The sequence below is a fragment of the Coregonus clupeaformis genome, chromosome 15 (assembly GCF_020615455.1).
Source record: "Coregonus clupeaformis isolate EN_2021a chromosome 15, ASM2061545v1, whole genome shotgun sequence".
Lineage (NCBI taxonomy): Eukaryota > Metazoa > Chordata > Actinopteri > Salmoniformes > Salmonidae > Coregonus > Coregonus clupeaformis.
Window position 1 is genome coordinate 18,695,666 of NC_059206.1, and position 19,981 is coordinate 18,715,646.

General features: G+C 43.4%; 1 protein-coding gene across 3 annotated transcripts; it reads left to right on the plus strand.

Annotated features, from left to right (window-relative positions):
• Nucleotides 1-1,103: 1,103 nt before the first annotated feature.
• Nucleotides 1,104-19,514, plus strand: LOC121580101 (alpha-protein kinase 3). Of its 3 annotated transcripts, XM_045225030.1 has the most exons (16): nt 1,108-1,569; nt 1,831-2,117; nt 3,502-3,540; nt 4,025-4,146; nt 4,308-4,425; nt 4,567-6,568; nt 11,228-13,586; nt 14,068-14,215; nt 14,452-14,579; nt 14,696-14,731; nt 16,434-16,711; nt 16,909-16,997; nt 17,095-17,312; nt 17,585-17,633; nt 17,812-18,000; nt 18,464-19,514. In XM_045225030.1, exons 2-16 carry the CDS (start codon nt 1,981-1,983, stop codon nt 18,585-18,587), a joined length of 6,036 nt encoding a protein of 2,011 aa, XP_045080965.1. In that variant the 5' UTR covers nt 1,108-1,569; nt 1,831-1,980; the 3' UTR covers nt 18,588-19,514. The 3 variants fall into 3 exon arrangements, with proteins under 3 accessions (XP_041751105.2, XP_045080965.1, XP_045080966.1); XM_045225031.1 differs by lacking the exon at nt 3,502-3,540 and having other exon boundaries at nt 1,109-1,569; XM_041895171.2 differs by lacking the exons at nt 14,696-14,731; nt 16,434-16,711; nt 16,909-16,997; ... (2 more) ...; nt 17,812-18,000; nt 18,464-19,514 and having other exon boundaries at nt 1,104-1,569; nt 14,457-14,549.
• Nucleotides 19,515-19,981: the final 467 nt, after the last annotated feature.

The window sequence follows — 19,981 nt, forward strand, 5'->3', positions numbered from 1 at the left end:
TGCATCAACCTGCCATGTAAAATACAGGGCCTGGAACTTATTGAGAGACACACCGATGGAAATAAAAAAAAATAGTCATTTAAAATAGCAGCGCAGCTATAGCAGCAGGCACGTATGCATGTGTAATCTGATGACTGTCTATGCAGAGTAACATGGGAGGAATTCTGATTGGTATCTTTGAACTTGATTTAAGCGTCACTCACTCAAGAATCTGGGAATTCATAGTGATAGTGCCAGTTACGTTCCCTAATCCCTAGTGCACTGAGATGCATGTTGAGTTGTCGGTATGCTGGAGAGAATGCAAGTGAAGGTGAAAAGTATAATATCCTTCTTTAGAGTTATTTTGATTTTGTTTTGAATTTGTTGTCCATTCATTGACTTACTAATGATGTAGAACTACACAAATGAGGCATCATGCACCTCATTTTTTGAGGGGACACTGATGGCCAAATGTGATTTTTTAAATCAATTTTCCGTAAAATTAACGATATTGTCTGTATTTTCAGTGTGCTCCGTCAGTTGGATGAGCAAATGGCAATGTACCACCCACACCCATAGATCTTGAATAGCCAGAAGGAACTATATAAGGCTGTTCTATTCCTATTGCTTTTCCACTGGGGGTCTGACAGAACAGTGTCAATCACAACACAATGAGAGCACAGGCCAGGGACCAGGGTGGTCTAACAGTGTCATCACAGCTTAACCAAACAGAAGCCCAATGGATGACGAAAGTGACATCCACAACTTGCAAGGCCATTCTGTGAAAAATTCACTAAGAAAAACACTTCTTTACATGTTATCACTAGCATACACATATTACAGATAAGTAACCATTGCAAAATGTTCTATTGCATTTAGACTAATCTTTTTCCCAATATGTTTTTCATATGCATGATCAACAAGCTTGTTGCGTTGGAAGGTCAGTCAGTGTAACCAAACACTTTTATGTTTGGAAAGTGGGAGCGATGGGACTGGATGCCTGAATTTACAACTCGTTTGAATGGACTTTTAAGGCTGGTGTCATCATTCTGATTGACAGGGTCATATGATACTTTAGCACCACAGGCTGTATCAAGCACTAAGCATGGACGCTGTTTAAGAGAAGAAAAAGCGTGGTCACCCATTGGGCCATATGAAAGATCCTCTGCTGTTTTAGAGGAAATGTTTTCCAATGGTAACCAGGTCACAAACTCGTGGTGGCCTAACTTGCTTAACCGAATTCGTAACATTTGGAGGGCAGCCAACTCTTAGATGGCCTTGTGGCTTCTGACTAAGCGTTGTTCCATATGGATTTATCTCTTCCACAATGCTGGAATGGATGTCATCAAAACGCTTTTCTACGGATTCTTTCCCAATGGAGTTTTCTTTGTGGTGGTGGGGTATTGTACTTAAAATGGTTTGAAGGCTAGTTTTGGAAAATGTGATGTGCTCTTGTGCCTATTTGTAGGCCTGCTATAAATAGGTTTGGCGGGCTACGCATGCTCATGTTTGATTGGAAATTGCACAGTGCCTTGAGCCGGAGAGAGTGGTGGGTCCATCTACAAAGAGACAAAAGGAAAGCTATGAATGGTGAGTTTACCTCACAGATCTGATGGTAGATAGCTTGTCGATGAATGATGATATCATGGATGTGTTACCAACTGAACATAACAACTTACTTTTACCAAACATCTCTGTTGCTGATGTCAGGTTCTATAGTATAAGGCATTACACTACAATTGATGAAGATAATAGAAGAGGTTTCATTAATATTTACCAAAAAGGGGCATCATCTTGATTTTGTATCTTATTATTCAAAATAACTTACTGTCATTTTAATTTCTCTTTCAGCTGCTTTCTCCCAGATTTAGACCATAACAGATAACCGCCACAGAAGAAAACCTCATTTGTTTGGTGGATTGACATCATCATCTGTCGACTTCTCTGAGGAAGTTTCTCCTGGGAATTTAAGTTTGAAAGAGAAACTCTATCTGTTGGAGAATGAGTTCCAGGAGGCTGATGACACGCTCCTACTCCGCGGGGGACGGGAGGTCCAGCTCCCACAATGGAGATGATGTCATAGGGAGTAGCAGAGCCAGCAGCCGCAGCTACCTCTCTAGTGTCAGGCCTGAAAACAGGTACACAACCCTGCAACCCAACACAGGAAATATTACTGTACCTAAACAAGCAACAAGAATGTAATAATCTGTTTATTACCACATCCCTCTTCTTTTGAAATTAAGTTTAACCATTGATTCAGCATCATTGCATTATGAGGTCTTAACAATAAAACAATAAACATGGAATTTATAATGCCATTTTCAATTAAAATGATTGGATGGCTTGGATTGAAATGATTTCTCAGTGTGTTAGTTAGTTATAGATAGTTGTGTTAGTTATATTTACATTACATTTACATTTTAGTCATTTAGCAGACGTTCTTATCCAGAGCGACTTATCTTAAGGTAACTGGGTGAGACAACCACATATCAAAGTCATAGTTGGTTTCCATGGTGTTGTTTACTGTATTTAAGGCTGTTTGAATGGCCAGCTGATAGGCAACACTCACTACCAGCTCATAAAAAGCTATGATCATGAAGGTCAGCTCTCAGCTCTTTATAAATAAACTGCAACTCACTGCATAAGCCTGTGTAAATTCAAACCATCTTCCAAAATGCATCCCAAAAATAGAAGAAAAGTTGATGAAAATCCAATCTTCCTACTACTGGGTATGTCCACTTATGACCAAGTGCGTGCTGCAACCTAGTATGAACTATCAAGTCAAGTTAAAACAAGTATTCTTAGTTGTAATTCAGTAAAATATTAATGGTACAGATTGCATCATCATGTAATACTTGATGACGTCACTTAGTGTTTTTCCACTGTCAGTGGTTTGATCTTGTTTTATTGTTGACACTAGGCAATAGTCATTCAAAATAAATAATGAAACAAACCATGTCCTTAGCAGCACCCTATCTTAATGATCTGGCAGAGAGACTGAAAAGATGACAACACCTGACAGAGTGACTAGACCTACACATAAACACTCTGTTTATGGCCATTATTACAGCCATGATATATCCACCAATTAAGATGTTTCAAGCTATGGTGTATGGAGTGATATTAGTGCCAACAGAAATAGAATCTGAATTCATTCATTTTCAATTCAAATTACATTTCTGAATACAAATGCAGTTTTTGTTGTCACTCAGTAATGATCCTTCAATACCTGCGTTCTGTATTGAATGCACTATATTCATTTAGAGTCATGTATGTCTCATTACTGTAAAATGAATTTCATATGGACTAAAATATGGGAATTTGATAACCAATTTGATAACCAATGAAATGTGATAACCAATTATAATCATTTGATAACCAATTAAAAGCATTGATAACCAATTTGATAAGCAATTAAAAGCATGACAATGGGTGATAGTTTATGTAAGAGCACTTCTTCATGCCAGAACGCCTATGCATTGTGCCTGATGAGCTGCTTCTATTTGCTTCCTCTCTGCATAGCTACTCCAGTCACAGCTATTCTCAGTACAGGCCATCAAGGTACTGTCATGTATTTGTTTCATGAAATTCATTTCAACTAACACCAGCACTTGCTATCTTTTAGCTTTTCTTTAGCCTGACTTATGTTGCCTCCCCATGATGACATTGAGGATGAAAGTTGGAACAATGTGTGCTTGGTGAAATATGTTGGCTTATATTTGATTATAGTGATATTGGATTGCACCAGATATTGCATCACAAACTACATAACACCCATTTTGACCTCTGCAATTCTTATGGAAAGCAAGACAATCCATGGAAATCAAATCACTAGGATATGGAATCACATTACCTTACAGTATGTAGGGTTGAATGTGTTGATAAAAATGTGTTTACATATTTTACAAACTATTGCATTGTATATACCGCATATTTTGGCTATCTTCCATTGCCCTTATAGAAGATTACATATTTAGAAAATAGCTTTGGCCCAGGTGAGAGACATTTGTTTGAATTTGAAAATGTAACTAAGTGTGTTATGCAGGAGCACACTACATTGTGTTATGGCACATTTAACGGAGGAGACCCAGCCATCCTTTGAGACAACATTAAAGTCAAGAGCCGTATCTGAAACCTGTAACATCAAGTTCACCTGTGAGGTGTCAGGTAAACGCTCCTCCGGTGTGTGAGTGGGTGCAATACGTTATTTGTAATAGCCTACATACTTGGTTGTTGTACTTGCTAACCACTATTATCTATCTGAAGATTTTACAGTAAGTGCGAAATGTAGTCTTTATCACTCTCTCTCGGTTTCAATTTGTTTTCAGGTCACCCCGCTCCAGAAGTGACATGGTACAAAGATGATTTGCAATTGGACAGATACTGTGGACTACCTAAATACAACATTTCCCGCAATGGACAAAACCATTCATTGCACATTTACAAGTATGTATCAGGCTCATAATTGTCATTTGTATTGAAGTCAGTTTGGTTTGTATTGATGCACCCAAAAATGATTTATAGCGATGTAAAAGAATTGTGCAGCAACTGTATAATACAAGTATCTATAATTTGTTTTCTTTACAGTTGCACTATGGAGGATGCAGCCATCTACCAGGCGTCAGCCAGGAACAACAAAGGCATTGTGTCTTGCTCTGGAGTCCTTGAGGTGGGGACGATGAGCGAGTACAAGATCCATCAGCAGTACTTCGCCAAGATCAAACTGAAGGCCGAAAACACACGCAGAGAGCTGGAGGAGCCCAAGCTGTGGGACAAGGAGAACCACGGGTCTCCTGCTGCTCGGCAGGAGACACTGAGGACCATCAGTCCAGACCGGTCCCAGAGGAAGAGACGGTCCCCCATGGACCCCAGCCTCAGCGCCCCCTGCTCTGTGGAGGATGAAGGGGTTGAGGAGAACGCTCAGGCTCATACTGGGGAGGCAGAGGCCAGGCTACAGGACACACCTGTGGGGGGAGAAGAAAAGCGGGAAACTAACAGGGCTGGGGCTTCCAATGTCAATGGACAGGCAGCCAATACAGAGAATAGCAGCAGCAAAGGCCTGACGTATGTTTACGATTCAGTGCAGAAGTCTTTTGCTCCACACACGCCAAAAGCATCACTGGCCAAGAAGAAGATAAAGATCTCCAATGGAGAGGAGAGTGGGATGACGGCTGATAGCCAAGCAGGGAATGGGCCTGAGGAGAGAGGGATGAGTGAAGGAGGAGAGGTCAGTGTGACACCCTGTCTGGTTGAGTCCTCACCCTCACTGGGGTCATCAGAAGAGGTAATGGAAGTGGAGAGTGCTGTTGAAACTTCAGCCTCAAAGACAGAGAGTGTAAAATACATGAAGCAGCCTGAGAGAGCCCCACTGAACAACACTGTGTCAGTAATGGAAGAAGTGAAGGTCCAAGTGAAGGATAAAGTACCTGTACAGACCCCACCACACAACGGACAGCCTAGCATCCTGTCTCCTTCTACTGGGGTCCTCTCTACAGGGGAAACCATCTCAGGGAATAAGAGTCAGAATGGTGCAGTGGCTCAGGTGACGCAGAAGGTTGGAAATAACAATATTATGGGGAGTCAGAGTACAGTTCCTCCTGTCACCTCATCACAATCACAACCAAGTCCTTCAGCTAAACTAAAACCACAACCAAGTCCTCCTTCAGCGAAACCTCAACCACAACCATGTCAACCAAGTCCTCCTTCTGTGACGTTACAACAACAACCGAGCCATATAGTAAAACCACAACCACAACCAAACCCTTCAGCGAAACCACAACCACAACCAAATCCTCCTTCTGGGAAACTACAACCACAACCACAACCACGTCAACAAAGTCCTTCAGCAAAACCACAACCATGTTCCTCAGTAACCCCACAACTACGTCAACCAAGTCCTTCAGCGAAACTCCAAGCAAGTCCTTATGTGAAACCACAATCACAACCAAGTCCTTCTGCGAAACTACAACCACAACAAAGTCCTTCAGTAAAACTACAACCACAACCACATCAACAAAGTCCGTCAGTGAAATTTCAACCACAACCACGTCAAACCAGTCCTTCAGTGAAATTACAACCACAGCTACAACCACATCAACCAAGTCCTTCTGCGAATCTACAACCACAACTACAACCTCAACCAAGTCCATCTGTAAAACAACAACCACAACCAAGTCACTCTGTTACGCCACAACCACAAGCAAGTCCTTCAGTAACAACTCCACAGGTGTTAAGCAACACACCAGAGGACATTAAACCCCATCAAAGCAATGTAACAGACATGGAGGTAGACGATAAGCCTTCTGCCCTGGAACACCTAAACAGCACCACTACTCCCCTAAAAGCTCAAACTGAATGCCCAGTGAAGGGTTCAGCATCAGTGCTTGTGGTGCTAAACTCAGATACAGTTGAAGTTGCTGGGGGTTCAGTGGAGTCAGTACTAACAACACCCTGTAAGAGCAGCGAGGCTGTCTCTGCCTTGCCTCAGCGTCTGTGTGAACAGTCAGGAGATCAGCTGTCTGTGGAGGAAACAAGCACGTGCCCAAAGAATGTGTCTGTGTCTCGGCTGCCTGCACTGCTGGGCGAAGTGGTGAGTGTCTCTGCCCTGTCCCTATGAGCTCATGGAGCGCCTAACATTTCCAACACACACCAGCCAGATCAGATCAGTAACACAAGCACCCACAGGGCTATTATTAGACTTTACAAGTATGCCCCTCTCTGTGTGACAAGACTTATGTGTAATGATGCATGTGCTGGCACGGACAGCAGCTATATTACCACTGCTACATATCGAATGGCTGAAAACATTAATATAGAGATCGAAGAGTACCTCAAGGCTTATGTTATGCGTACGCTTTGTGCAATAAGGATTTTGGGAGGTCAACCATCTTAGCTGGTTTGACAGTGTGAGGCTTTAAGGCTACAGAGAATGGTCTTGGTGGCGGAAAACACTTGGCATGAGAGTGAAAAGCACAATGGTACAGATGGTTTTGGGTTGGTCCAGACATAGAGAGAGGCAGAGAGCATGAGGAGTAATATGTTTGCTATCCTTGAGAGTTGAGCTGCACTGTTATCCTCGTCTTTCAGTTAAACTGTTGGTCGCAGCCAGGCGAACAGAGAGGAAGATGATGTCGTTTTTTTGTCTCTTATCCAAAAAATTGTTAATCATTTTAGGCATTGATTGTTTTTTCTCTCCAAAGAAGACATTTATGATTTCATACTATTAGGGCTTTTTGAAACACTGCACCTTCTACTGAACCAAAGTCAAGGAAGGTCTAGAAACAAAGTACTGTGAAAATAGTGCTGAGACAGACTCAATGAGCCACATTCCATTGTCTCCTCACTAAACCTAAAAACATTCCATGTTTTAGTCTGTCTACGTGGTCCTCTGTAGCTCAATTTGTAGAGCATGGCGCTTGTAACGCCAGGGTAGTGGGTTCGATCCCCGGGACCACCCACATGTAAAAATGTATGCACACATGACTGTAAGTCGCTTTGGATAAAAGTGTCTGCTAAATGGCATATTATTATTATAGTCCACTGTCACACACTCCACTGTGAACACTGTGAGAGAGAGAGAGAGAGAGAGAGAGAGAGAGAGAGAGAGAGAGAGAGAGAGAGAGAGAGAGAGAGAGAGAGAGAGAGAGAGAGAGAGAGAGAGAGAGAAAGGTTATTCTGCACTTTCTTGTTTCAATGAAACCAGTGTAGGCCTACAATAGATTGTTGTACAATGTGAACCTAAGAGCATACTCTCCCTTCTGTACTTGTCATTGTAAATGTTCATATACTCACCATTTCAATATAATTTGTTAGTTGATTAATCAAAGGGGATACACTATTATTTCACACAACACCATATTTTAGTTCTGTGATATTGAAATCAAAGTAGATGCAATGTGAATGGTCCTTTCAGTAATTCTGGGCTTATTCCATTCACTGATGGAGTGACACATGAATCACACCGGAGCCAATTAAAACCTCTGGAGCTAATTTCAGCAGACCAATTATATATGGTGCTTATTTCAGCTAAGTAATCTATCTCTTAATGTTATGTTTATCTAAGATTAAAGGAACATGAGCTCAGACCAGGAGTCAATCTCACAACAGATCCACATGCACTCTGCACCTGGTTACAACATTACTCTCCTCGTCCTGTAATGTGGAACTGCACTGTGTTTGTGAGGGTATTGTTAATCTCTATGGCTCATCAAATGACCTTTTAAGTGAAGTAATAATCATATCATAATCAAATTAGTTTAATAACACTACACCACCAGTAGCTTTATTAGACAGTATTAAAAGCGTTCTATCTGAGGGGTTGAACCTGTGTGAATTATAGTGATTTGACTACAAGCCATAGCTGTCAAGTCAAGAACAGTTTGTGAGAAAGTAACAGAGTTATAGCTGGAAAACAGGATTGCCCCATCTATTGACCGGGTTCCAATTAGTAAATATGTCTGAGCACTCAGCACTTAACACGAGAGCGAGGGCAAAATTGAAAACAAGATTCATTCCATATTTAGATACACTACATGATGAAAAGTATGTGGACACCTCCTCGTCGACCATCTCATTCCAAAATCATAGGCATTAATATGGAGTTGGTCCACCCTTTGCTGCTATAACAGCCTCCACTCTTCTGGGAAGGCTTTCCACTAGATGTTGGAACATTGCTGCGGGGACTTGCTTCCATTCATCTACAAGAGCATTAGTGAGGTCGGGCACTGATCTTGGGTGATTAGGGCTGGATCGCTGTCTGCGTTCCAATTCATCTCAAAGGTTTTCGATGGGGTTGAGGTCAGGGCTCTGTGCAGGCCAGTCAAGTTCTTCCACACCGATCTCTACAAACCATTTCTGTATGGACCTCGCTTTGTGCATGGGGGCATTGTCATGCTGAAACAGGAAAGGGCCTTCCCCAAACACTGCCACAAAGTTGGAAGCGCAGAATCGTCTAGAATGTAATTGTATTACATTTACATTTTAGTCATTTAGCAGACGCTCTTATCCAGAGCGACTTACAGGAGCAATTAGGGTTAAGTGCCTTGCTCAAGGGCACATTTACGTCATTTAGCAGACGCTCTTAAACAGAGCGACTCACAAATTGGTGCATTCACCCTATAGGCAGTGGGATAACCACTTTACAATTTTTTTTTTTGGGGGGGTAGAAGGATTACTTTATCCTATCCCAGGTATTCCTTAAAGAGGTGGGGTTTCAAATGTCTCCGGAAGGTGGTGAGTGACTCCGCTGTCCTGGCGTCGTGAGGGAGCTTGTTCCACCATTGGGGTGCCAGAGCAGCGAACAGTTTTGACTGGGCTGAGCGGGAACTATGCTTCCGCAGAGGAAGGGGAGCCAGCAGGCCAGAGGTGGATGAACGCAATGCCCTCGTTTGGGTGTAGGGACTGATCAAAGCCCGAAGGTACAGAGGTGCCGTTCCCCTCACTGCTCCATAGGCAAGCACCATGGTCTTGTAGCGGATGCGAGCTTCAACTGGAAGCCAGTGGAGTGTGTGGAGGAGGAGGGTGACGTGAGAAAACTTGGGAAGGTTGAACACCAGACGGGCTGCGGCATTCTGGATGAGTTGTAGGGGTTTAATGGCACAGGCAGGGAGGCCAGCCAACAGCGAGTTGCAGTAGTCCAGACGGGGAGATGACAAGTGCCTGGATTAGGACCTGTGCCGCTTCCTGTGTAAGGCAGGGTCGTACTCTCCGAATGTTGTAGAGCATGAACCTGCAGGAGCGGGTCACCGCCTTGATGTTAGCGGAGAACGACAGGGTGTTGTCCAGGGTCACGCCAAGGCTCTTCGCACTCTGGGAGGAGGACACAACGGAGTTGTCAACCGTGATGGCGAGATCATGGAACGGGCAGTCCTTCCCCGGGAGGAAGAGCAGCTCCGTCTTGCCAGGGTTCAGCTTTAGGTGGTGATCCGTCATCCATACTGATATGTCTGCCAGACATGCAGAGATGCGATTCGCCACCTGGTTATCAGAAGGGGGAAAGGAGAAGATTAGTTGTGTATCGTCAGTTGTATGCTGTAGTGTTAAGATTTCCCTTCACTGGAACTAAGGGGACTAGCCCGAACCATGAAAAACAGCCATTATTCCTACTCCACCAAACTTTAAATTGAGTCACTATGCATTCAAGCAGGTAGCGTTTTCCTGGCATCCGCCAAACCCAGATTCAGCCATCAGATGGTGAAGCATGATTCATCACTCCAGAGAACGCGTTTCCACTGCTCCAGAGTCCAATGGCAGCGAGCTTTACACCACTCCAGCTGATGCTTGGCATTGCACATGGTGATTTTAGGCTTGTGTGCGGCTGCTCGGCCATGGAAACACATTTCAGGAAGTTCCCGACTAACAGTTATTGTGCTGACGTTGCTTCCAGAGACAGTTTGGAACTCGGTAGTGAGTGTTACATCTGAGGACAGACGATTTTTACGTGCTACGCGCTTCAGCACTCAGCGGTCCCGTTCTGTGAGCTTGTGTGGCCTACCACTTCCCGGCTGAGCCGTTGTTGCTTCTAGACGTTTCCACTTCACAATAACAGCACTTACAGTTGACCTGGGCAGCTCTAGCAGGACAGAAATTTGACGAACTGACTTGTTGGAAAGGTAGCATCCTATGACGGTGCCATGTTGAAAGTCACTGAGCCCTTCAGTAAAGCCATTCTACTGCCAATGTTTGTCTATGGAGATTGCATGGCTGTGTGCTCGATTTGATACACCTGTCAGCAACGGTGTGGCTGAAATAGCCGGATCTACTAATTTGAAGGGGTGTCCACATACTTTTGTATATATAGTGTATTTAGAGCGATCGTCTTTCTCCTCTCTCCTTTTATCTTTGATTGACTGAGATCGCTGTGTCCCTCCAGCACTCCAGCTATCTGTACAGTAGAACTGGTACCATCACTACACACAGGGATAAATGAATATGTGTAAATACATACTGACATTTATTTTAAAACTAGTAAAAACATCTGCAGGTGACAGAGCTTTGCACATTGTTAGGTTGTGGATGTGGAATGCATTTCAGTTTTGTCGGGGAAAAGGTCAAGCCTTTGTTGTTATTTTGGTAGTCTTTAACACTTACAGCAGTCTCTTTGATGACTTGTTCATAAGATAACGCTTTTAAGTTCCACCCTGGTTTTTGTTGTGTATATAACAATGATGTGTGTTTATGTGTCATGGATATGACTGTGGCAAAGTATTTACAAAATGGAAATCTGTCTCTGCTTGTATTGTGCCTCAAGGTTACACAGAACCACAGACAGACAGCGAGAGAGAGGAATGGAACACCTGTCAGGCAAGAACCTGTAATACTAACCATCCGGAGCAAGCTGGACGGACAATCACCTTCGCCACAACGCTCTCCATCGTCATCGGACAGAGAGGTCACACCAGATGCCAACAAGTGGTCTCCTACATTGCACAATCCTCCGTGCCAATCGGCCTCTGACAAAATAACGCAGGGCACATGGGATCTTTCCAGGGGATCAAATGAGAGCCATACATTACCTTTTACAGAGCCACTAAAGTCACCCCTCGAAAGCCTGGGTGTTGGTGAGAAAACCTTGGGGTGTAGTGTTTCCTCAGTCGGCCAGCAAGGCCAAGTTGAGATAGCTATAAAAACCGTTGGGGAGACAGAAATACAAGTTGAGGATAAAGTACAGGGTAATAATCTGTCTGAGTTACATGCACAGGGAGACAGTTATGAGAGAAGAGCTGATATGGAAACTGTTTATGAAGTTAGCAAAGTTCAGGAAGGTGAAATTGAAAGACTTACGAAAGCACCTGAAAAGAAAAACGTTGAAAGTATAGCAGTGGCTTTATTTGATGAAAAGAGTATACCTGTGTTGAAGATAGCAGAATGTCAAATTCCACATATTCAAAAAATGTGTTCTCCAAATCCTTCTCTTAATCCCCGCTTTCAGCCTATTATTCCAGACACATCCCAGACGGCAGACACAACAACAAGTGTCCCAAACACAAACATCTCAGAACAACAAACAAAAGCCCCAACACCTGTAGCCATAGTAATATCTAATGCCGAGCTTCTAAGGTCACAAATGGAGAAAAGTGCCCCTACAGAAGTAAGTCCAGTGCCACCAATTTCAGTGGCACCCAATCCAGTGCCACCCATTTCAGAGGCACCTATTTCAGTAGCTACCATTTCAATGCCCCTTATACCAATTATAAACACAGACAAACAACCTAAATGTCCTCCATCAACTGACATACAGAATGTGAGAATGCAAAGTCCAGAGTTGAGGATGGATGAGACAGAGTACAGGCAGGAACCTGAGAAAGACACTTGTAAGAAGGAAACCGATACGTCTGTCGGTTCTATTTCAGCTTCAAATGTAGAATATAGGTTTACTACCTCTGAACCAGAACGAGTTGAGTCTCCCATAGTTAGTGCTATGACTGAAGCCTCACCTAAAGCTTTTGATATTCCTCCTATCTCTATCATAGACATGGATGGCACTTTAGAGAACAGTAATCCTCCTGTATGTATAGTGACAGACATTGAAAGTGTCATGGGTACAGACCAGGAGCATCTTTTGGATCATAATGCTGATATTAGTCCGGCTGCGAATAAGGATGGTCAAAGGGAGTCTTCTCTTGTTACTCCAGAGCAGAAGTCCTCGGACATTACAGTTCCTCCTACATCTATCTCATCGGTTACCTTCACTGCAGAGAAACAACAAACACTAGAAAATACAGTCAAAGGGATGGATTCTTCACACTCACTGCCTCCAGTGTTCAGCAGTCAACATGGCAGAGACAAAAGGTGTGCTTCTCCCCTTTCGGAGCGTTCACAGGAATCTAGCTCACTTCCTAGTGCCACTGAGAACCAAAGTATTTCTACTAAAAAGCCAGGATTTACAAACAACATTGCAACCCCGACATTGCAACCTGTCAGTGAAAAACGGAGAGACTCTTCATCAGATACTGGTATTATTTTAGGTCAGAGGGAAGCATGCAAACCTGATATTCCTCAGCCTGGTCCTCAGACTGTACGAAGGTTTGATACCAAGGGTTCCCCAAGTAGTGAGACACAAGGGTCAGTACCTGTTCCCACCATTCTGTTGGATAGCAAAGGCTCTCCATCCAAGGAGGTGAAAGTTGAGGAAAATTCAAAGCCAGACTCTTCAACATCTTTCTCAGTCACTGAAAGCAGTACTGGCCTGCTGAAGAGATCAGACAGTGTGTCCCCCATCCCCTCAGCCACCCCAAAGGAGCTGGCCTCCGGCGCTCGACGCAAAATCTTAATCCCGAAACCCAAAGGAGAGGACCCGGAAGTTGCTGCTTCACCAATTGACACCTGGAGCCCCCAGAGAGAGGAGGTCCCCAGGATGAGCTCCAGGCTCTCCCCAGAGTCCTCCTCTCCCATGTCCCCTGGTCTGTCCCGCAGGTCGCCCCTGCTGCAGCCCCCCAACGGCCAGCACACCCCTCCAACAGAGAGACGCTCCCCACTGCTCAGTAGGAGGAAGCTGGCTCCAACCTCAGAGTCCCCCAAACAGAGCCAGGAACCTGCCCTGGAAACAACCGACACTGCCAAGACTGAGGAGAAACCAGCTGAGAAGGGCAAGCATAACCCATTCAAAGGTAAACTCCTTTCAAGATATATCAGCTTAGTGTAAACAAAAAAATTGGCATGCTTTTAGAGAGTACCTAGTCTTATTCAATTAAATTAACCATTGGAGTCAGTGTAGTTTCCTTTGGCTAAGCTCCAGTAGGGAGTGTTATCGAGAGCCTCCGTGCTTCCTACTCTTGTTTGCTTTGACACTGTCACGAGATGGGGCGTTAGTCATAGAAATAGAATGAATAGAACTGGCTTGCAACCTCTAAACCTGGCAATTTGACTGGGGACGCCCGTTCTATTCATTGTATTTCTATGGGGCCAGCTACTTGCCAGGGGGGTTTAAATGGAGGCTTAACTGAAATAGTATCCATATTACTTAAAGTTAGGAAGCTGAAACATAAGTAAGTGTTTATCTTTACCTAGTTGTGCCTGTCTGTCGGGGGTCCCTTTCTTACTGGCACTACTCTCTCTCTCTCCCCTCCTCTCTTTACCCCCCCTCTCCAGCTCCTCAGGTCATCAGGAAGATTAGAGGAGAGCCCTTCTCAGATGCGGCAGGACATCTGAAGCTGTGGTGCCAGTTCTTCAACGTTCTTAGTGACTCCACCATCAAGTGGTTCAGGGATGAGGTGGAGATCGCTGAGGTTAAAAGAAGGTAAGTCCTCCATGCAGGCTGCCTTGACGTGAAATACTGTAGCCAAAATTTGGAAAATAGAGTTCATAAAAGGGATCAACAAGAAAATAATCACGATCAAAGCCGGTTTTCCTGATGGCCACAATGTAAAGGTGTTATAGAGACACCATGTGGCTGAGCAATTCTATAGTTAGAGCTTTCTGAAACTCTGTTTATTTTGCTGTTCTGTCCATCCCTGACTCCTGTGTGTTTCCCAGTGCAGGAGATGAGACTCAGGTAGCGTTGGCTATTGTCCAGACGTCCAGCAGAGACTGTGGAGTTTATGGCTGCACCATCACTAATGAATACGGGACAGACACAACAGACTTCCTACTCAGTGTTGACAGTATGTACACTAGTGTCTCAGTTCAATTTCTGAAGTTTGACTTGTTTCAACACGTTATCTCCTATATCTTTCTGTCTCTGATCTCTCATTCTGTCTACTCTGTCTCTTTTTTGCAGTACTCTCTGGCATGTTTCTGCGTGAGGATCAAGAAGGTAAGATTACATTTGTCTATTATTTGTTAGGATTTACTTGGTGTTCAATACTGTCCGGTCACACCCCATTATTAGCCTTGCGAGGCACCTGATCCCCAAGCTTACAGTGGCTTGCGAAAGTATTCACCCCCCTTGGCATTTTTCCCATTTTGTTGCCTTACAACCTGGAATTAAAATGGATTTTTGGGGGGTTTGTATCATTTGATTTACACAACATGCCTACCTCTTTGAAGATGCAACATATTTTTTCTTGTGAAACAAACAAGAAATAAGACAAAAAAACAGAAAACTTGAGCGTGCATAACTATTCACCCCCCCCAAAGTCAATACTTTGTAGAGCCACCTTTTGCAGCAATTACAGCTGCAAGTCTCTTGGGGTATGTCTCTATAAGCTTGGCACATCTAGCCACTGGGATTTTTACCCATTCTTCAAGGCAAAACTGCTCCAGCTCCTTCAAGTTGGATGGGTTCCACTGGTGTATAGCAATCTTTAAGTCATACCACAGATTCTCAATTGGATTGAGGTCTGGGCTTTGACTAGGCCATTCCAAGACATTTAAACGTTTCCCCATTAACCACTCCAGTGTTGCTTTAGCAGTATAAACCACCATGCTTCACTGTGGGGATGGTGTTCTCGGGGTGATGAGAGGTGTTGGGTTTGCACCAGACATAGCGTTTTCCTTGATGACCAAAAAGCTCAATTTTAGTCTCATCTGACCAGACTACCTTCTTCCATATGTTTGGGGAGTCTCCCACATGCCTTTTGGCAAACACCAAATGTGTTTGCTTCTTTTTTTCTTTAAGCAATGGCTTTTTTCTGGCCACTCTTCCGTAAAGCCCAGCTCTATGGAGTGTACGGCTTAAAGTGGTCCTATGGACAGATACTCCAATCTCCGCTGTGGAGCTTTGCAGCTCTTTCAGGGTTATCTTTGGTCTCTTTGTTGCCTCTCTGATTAATGCCCTCCTTGCCTGGTCCGTGGGTTTTGGTGGGCAGCCCTCTCTTGGCAGGTTTGTTGTGGTGCCATATTCTTTCCTTTTTGTAATAATGGATTTAATGGTGCTCCATGGGATGTTCAAAGTTTCGGATAACCCAACCCTGATCTGTACTTCTTCACAACTTTGTCCCTGACCTGTTTGAAGAGCTCCTTGGTCTTCATGGTACCGCTTGCTTGGTGGTGCCCCTTGCTTAGTGGTGTTGCAGACTCTGGGGCCTTTCAGAACAGGTGTAAATATACTGAGATCATGTGACAGATCATATGACACTTAGATTGCACACAGGTGGACTTTATTTAACTAATTATGTGACTTCTGAAGGTAATTGGTTGCACCGGATCTTATTTAGGGGCTTCATAGCAAAGGGGGTGAATACATATGCACGCACCACTTTTCTGTTATTAATTTTTTTGAATTGTTTGAAACAAGTTATTTTTTAAATTTCACTTCACCAATTTGGACTATTATGTGTATGTCCATTACATGAAATCCAAATAAAAATAAATTTAAATTACAGGTTGTAATGCAACAAAATAGGAAAAACACCAAGGGGGATGAATACTTTTGCAAGGCACTGTACATGAATGGTTAGCTCCGTTCAGCAAACCATTCATGTAAGCTTGTGTGATCAGGCGGCTCACGAGGCTACCTCATAATACCACTTCCAGTGCATTATATTTGATGATCTTACTATCTTTCCTCTCTACAGTGGGAGAGGAGATAGAGATGGTCCCACTGCTGTTCACCAAGGGCCTGGCTGACTCTGGAGTCTGGGGAAGTAAGCTCTTTGGGCGTATCATGATGGAGGAGGCCCATATAGGAGAGGGCTGCTCCCACAAGGCCTGCAGGGTGAAGGTCATCTATGGGCTGGAGCCGGTGTTTGAATCTGGGACCACCTGTTACATCAAGGTGAAGAGCCCCATCGCCTACTACGGAGCCAAGGAGGAGAGTAACCTGATCGAGAGGAACCTGGCAATCACCCAACAGGTGAAGGGTTTTCATTATTTTACATAAAGTAAATGTTTAAAGGGAATCAATGTTTCTCGGTAGTAAAAAATTGAAAAAGATTGGGCCATATTATTGATGTTATGAAAGGAATCGCAAAAACATTTAGTCAAAGCTCTGACCCCTAACCCAATTCAAGTTTTTCTGTCTGATCATAAATGTAATCTTCTTTCCAAAAGGAATGTAGAATTCAGAACCTCGCTCGTGAATACTGCAAGATCTTTGCTGCGGAATGTAGGGTGATAGGAACCTTTGGAGTAGCGCTGGAGTGAGTGAGATCATCAAAATGATTTGAAACGTATTATTTCACTACTTTGTTTACTCCTCTGTCATACCACAGTGTGTGTATTTTCTTGGTTACACAGAGTGATCCCAGTCTACCTTATGTACCGGCCTGCCAACACCATTCCCCACGCTACGGTGGAGTCTGACCTGAAGGGGGTTTATCTGAGGTACTGTCTGATGGACGCTACAGGCCGGCTGGTCATGAGAACTGGCTCAGAGGCGGCACTGAAGTGTTGTGCTCTGCAGCACTGGATCCTCCAGTGGACCAATGGAAACCTGCTGCTCACTCGGATGGAAGGTACAGTGTCCATAGTCTCGGATGGAAGGTACAGTGTCCATAGTCTCGGATGGAAGGTACAGTGTCCATAGTCTCGGATGGAAGGTACAGTGTCCATAGTCTCGGATGGAAGGTACAGTGTCCATAGTCTCGGATGGAAGGTACAGTGTCCATAGTCTCGGATGGAAGGTACAGTGTCCATAGTCTCGGATGACTAACTCTACCAGGACATTGTTTGGGCTGAATAACAGAACAGGTGAAATTAACTTTCATTTTATGTGATTGTGTTGCAGGTGTTGACTTCAAGATCACAAATGTTGGAATTTCCATCAAATCGAAAGGGTTGGTAGGCCTATAATTTTTTCTGTTGTATTTTCTGAACATTGTGTTCTAGAGATATTCATGACTACATAGACCATTTACAATTACAATACTGTAATAACAAACTGTGGCACAAAGCTCTGTCAACAAACTGTTCCTTTACTTATCTGTATCATTGAATCTATTGTAATTATTCCAGGTACCAAAGTCTCAGGATCACAGAGAACCCCAATGTGTTTGAGCAGTTTGTCTCTCAGCACCAGTGTAACTACTACTGCGGCCTCCTCAGCCTGAGGTCACTGAAGACACAGGACTCCCTGCAGACCCCAGCCAAACCCAAGGGTTCCAGGAGCCCCCTGCTCCACCGCAAGATGGGCGGCTCCTCCAGGTATGAACCACTGCACTTAAAGGAAATCTCCACCCAAAAACGAACTTTTGGTATTTGTTTCATTAGTCTATTGTTGATATAGTCCCAAATTGTTTTTCATGTCAGCAATCAAGTTTTCAAGATGTGTAACTTTCAAAATACTGAAATCTGGACCGTATTATGCATTTAAAACACAGCATCATAGGATGCAAAATGCATCATTCAGGCCAGATTTCTGTATTTTGAAAACTTGATTGCTGACATGCAAAACATTTTGGGACTATATCAACTATGGGATAATGAAACAAATACCAAAATATAGTTTTTGGATGGAGTTTTCCTTTAACCCCCAAATCCTCTCCATCCAGGGGCACAGTGGCTGACCCTGTGCCTCTCAACATGTGTCTGGGGGCTGTTGGTAAAAAGGTAGAAGTTGAATTTCTGTGCTAACCAAATTGATTAATACAGTACATATTCTATTCAGTCCCCAGCCCTCCAGGAAGGCCACAGGAAGCCCCAGGCTGACCAGAAAGCCAGCACAGCCAGAGGACAGCAAAGCCACCGCCAAGCACATGGCCAATGATGTCCCCAATGTTGTCCGAAGTTAGAATGGCTTCATCGGCCGTAGAGAGCAAGCAACTGCTTTTCTCAATAAAGATAATAAATGCTGAACCAGATATGGATTTACTGCCAGACTTGTCCTCCCACCTATAGAGCTTTGGGGGAGCTGGGAGCCGGTCTGGGATGAAAGGCTGGTGACCCCTCCTCCAAGCTGTGACACACACACAGACAGACAGACAGGACAGACAGACAGACAGACAGAAAGACAGAAAGACAGAGACAGACAGACACAGAGCCCTGGGTCCCAAAAGAAAGATGAGATCAGAAGGAGAAAGAGAAAGCCAGGAGAATAAAGAAACCAGGAGAAGGAAGAACGTAAATGCTGCCAGACATGACAGAGGCTTCATCCACATCTTTGAATTAATTCTGTGTTCAAATAAACAATGAAATGCCCCTTCAGTTTTAATGGGAATGATGCCTCTGTTGCCAGAATCGGAGACAATGAAATGAATGACTACACTAGTATGTCCTTCAAATTATTAAATTACACATTAATTTCACTAATGAATACATTCTTAATTTATTTAGTAGATTCCATTACATTTTAAGCTTTGACATTATACACGGTAGGCTACCTGGATTCCTATAGCATATTAGTAATAATTCGGAGTAGTAATTCACATATTAGATCGCAAGGTTAGCACGCCAGCTCGATTCAGGTCCCAACAACATTCATATTTAGGGCAAATAAATGTAAAGGGATGTTGTTGAGGAGTAAAAGGTTATCTTCAGTGGTGAGAAAACTATGCCCTAAGAATGTACAGTATATTGTATTCCATGACACTGTGAATAACAACGTGGTGCTTTTTATACTGTAACTGTCCCTACGTTTTCATGTTGCAGTGTACGACATTCATAGAAAATGCTCACTGGATGCAATGGCTGTAAAATAAAATAAAATGTATAGAAATTAAGCCTCTTATTGACCAGGGTGTGTTTTCTTAATGAATTTTGAGTGCTACCCTGGAAAGCATTTGAAATGTAATGTATATCAGTAATGTGGATAATGAGGTGTCACTTGCTGTAATCTGACATATACAGTTGAAGTCGGAAGTTTACATACACCTTAGCCAAATACATTTAAATTCAGTTTTTCACAATTCCTGACATTTAATCCTAGTAAAAATTCCCTGTCTTAGGTCAGTTAGGATCACCACTTTATTTTAAGAATGTGAAATGTCAGAATAATAGTAGAGAGAATGATTTATTTCAGCTTTTATTTCTTTCATCACATTCCCAGTAGGTTAGAAGTTTACATACACTCAATTAGTATTTGGTAGCATACCTTGACTTTGTTGTCCTTAAGCCATTTTGTCACAACTTTGGAAGTATGCTTGGGGTCATTGTCCATTTGGAAGACCCATTTGCAACCAAGCTTTAA

What these genes read in the sequence shown, in the direction of transcription:
- LOC121580101 (XM_045225030.1), top strand. Translation starts at nt 1,981, where the DNA reads ATGAGTTCCAGGAGGCTGATGACACGCTCCTACTCCGCGGGGGACGGG. An exon ending in CAAGCATAACCCATTCAAAG is followed by an intron (nt 13,587 to 14,067) that starts GTAAACTCCTTT and finishes CCCCCTCTCCAG; the next exon opens with CTCCTCAGGTCATCAGGAAG. An exon ending in ATTTCCATCAAATCGAAAGG is followed by an intron (nt 17,634 to 17,811) that starts GTTGGTAGGCCT and finishes TAATTATTCCAG; the next exon opens with GTACCAAAGTCTCAGGATCA.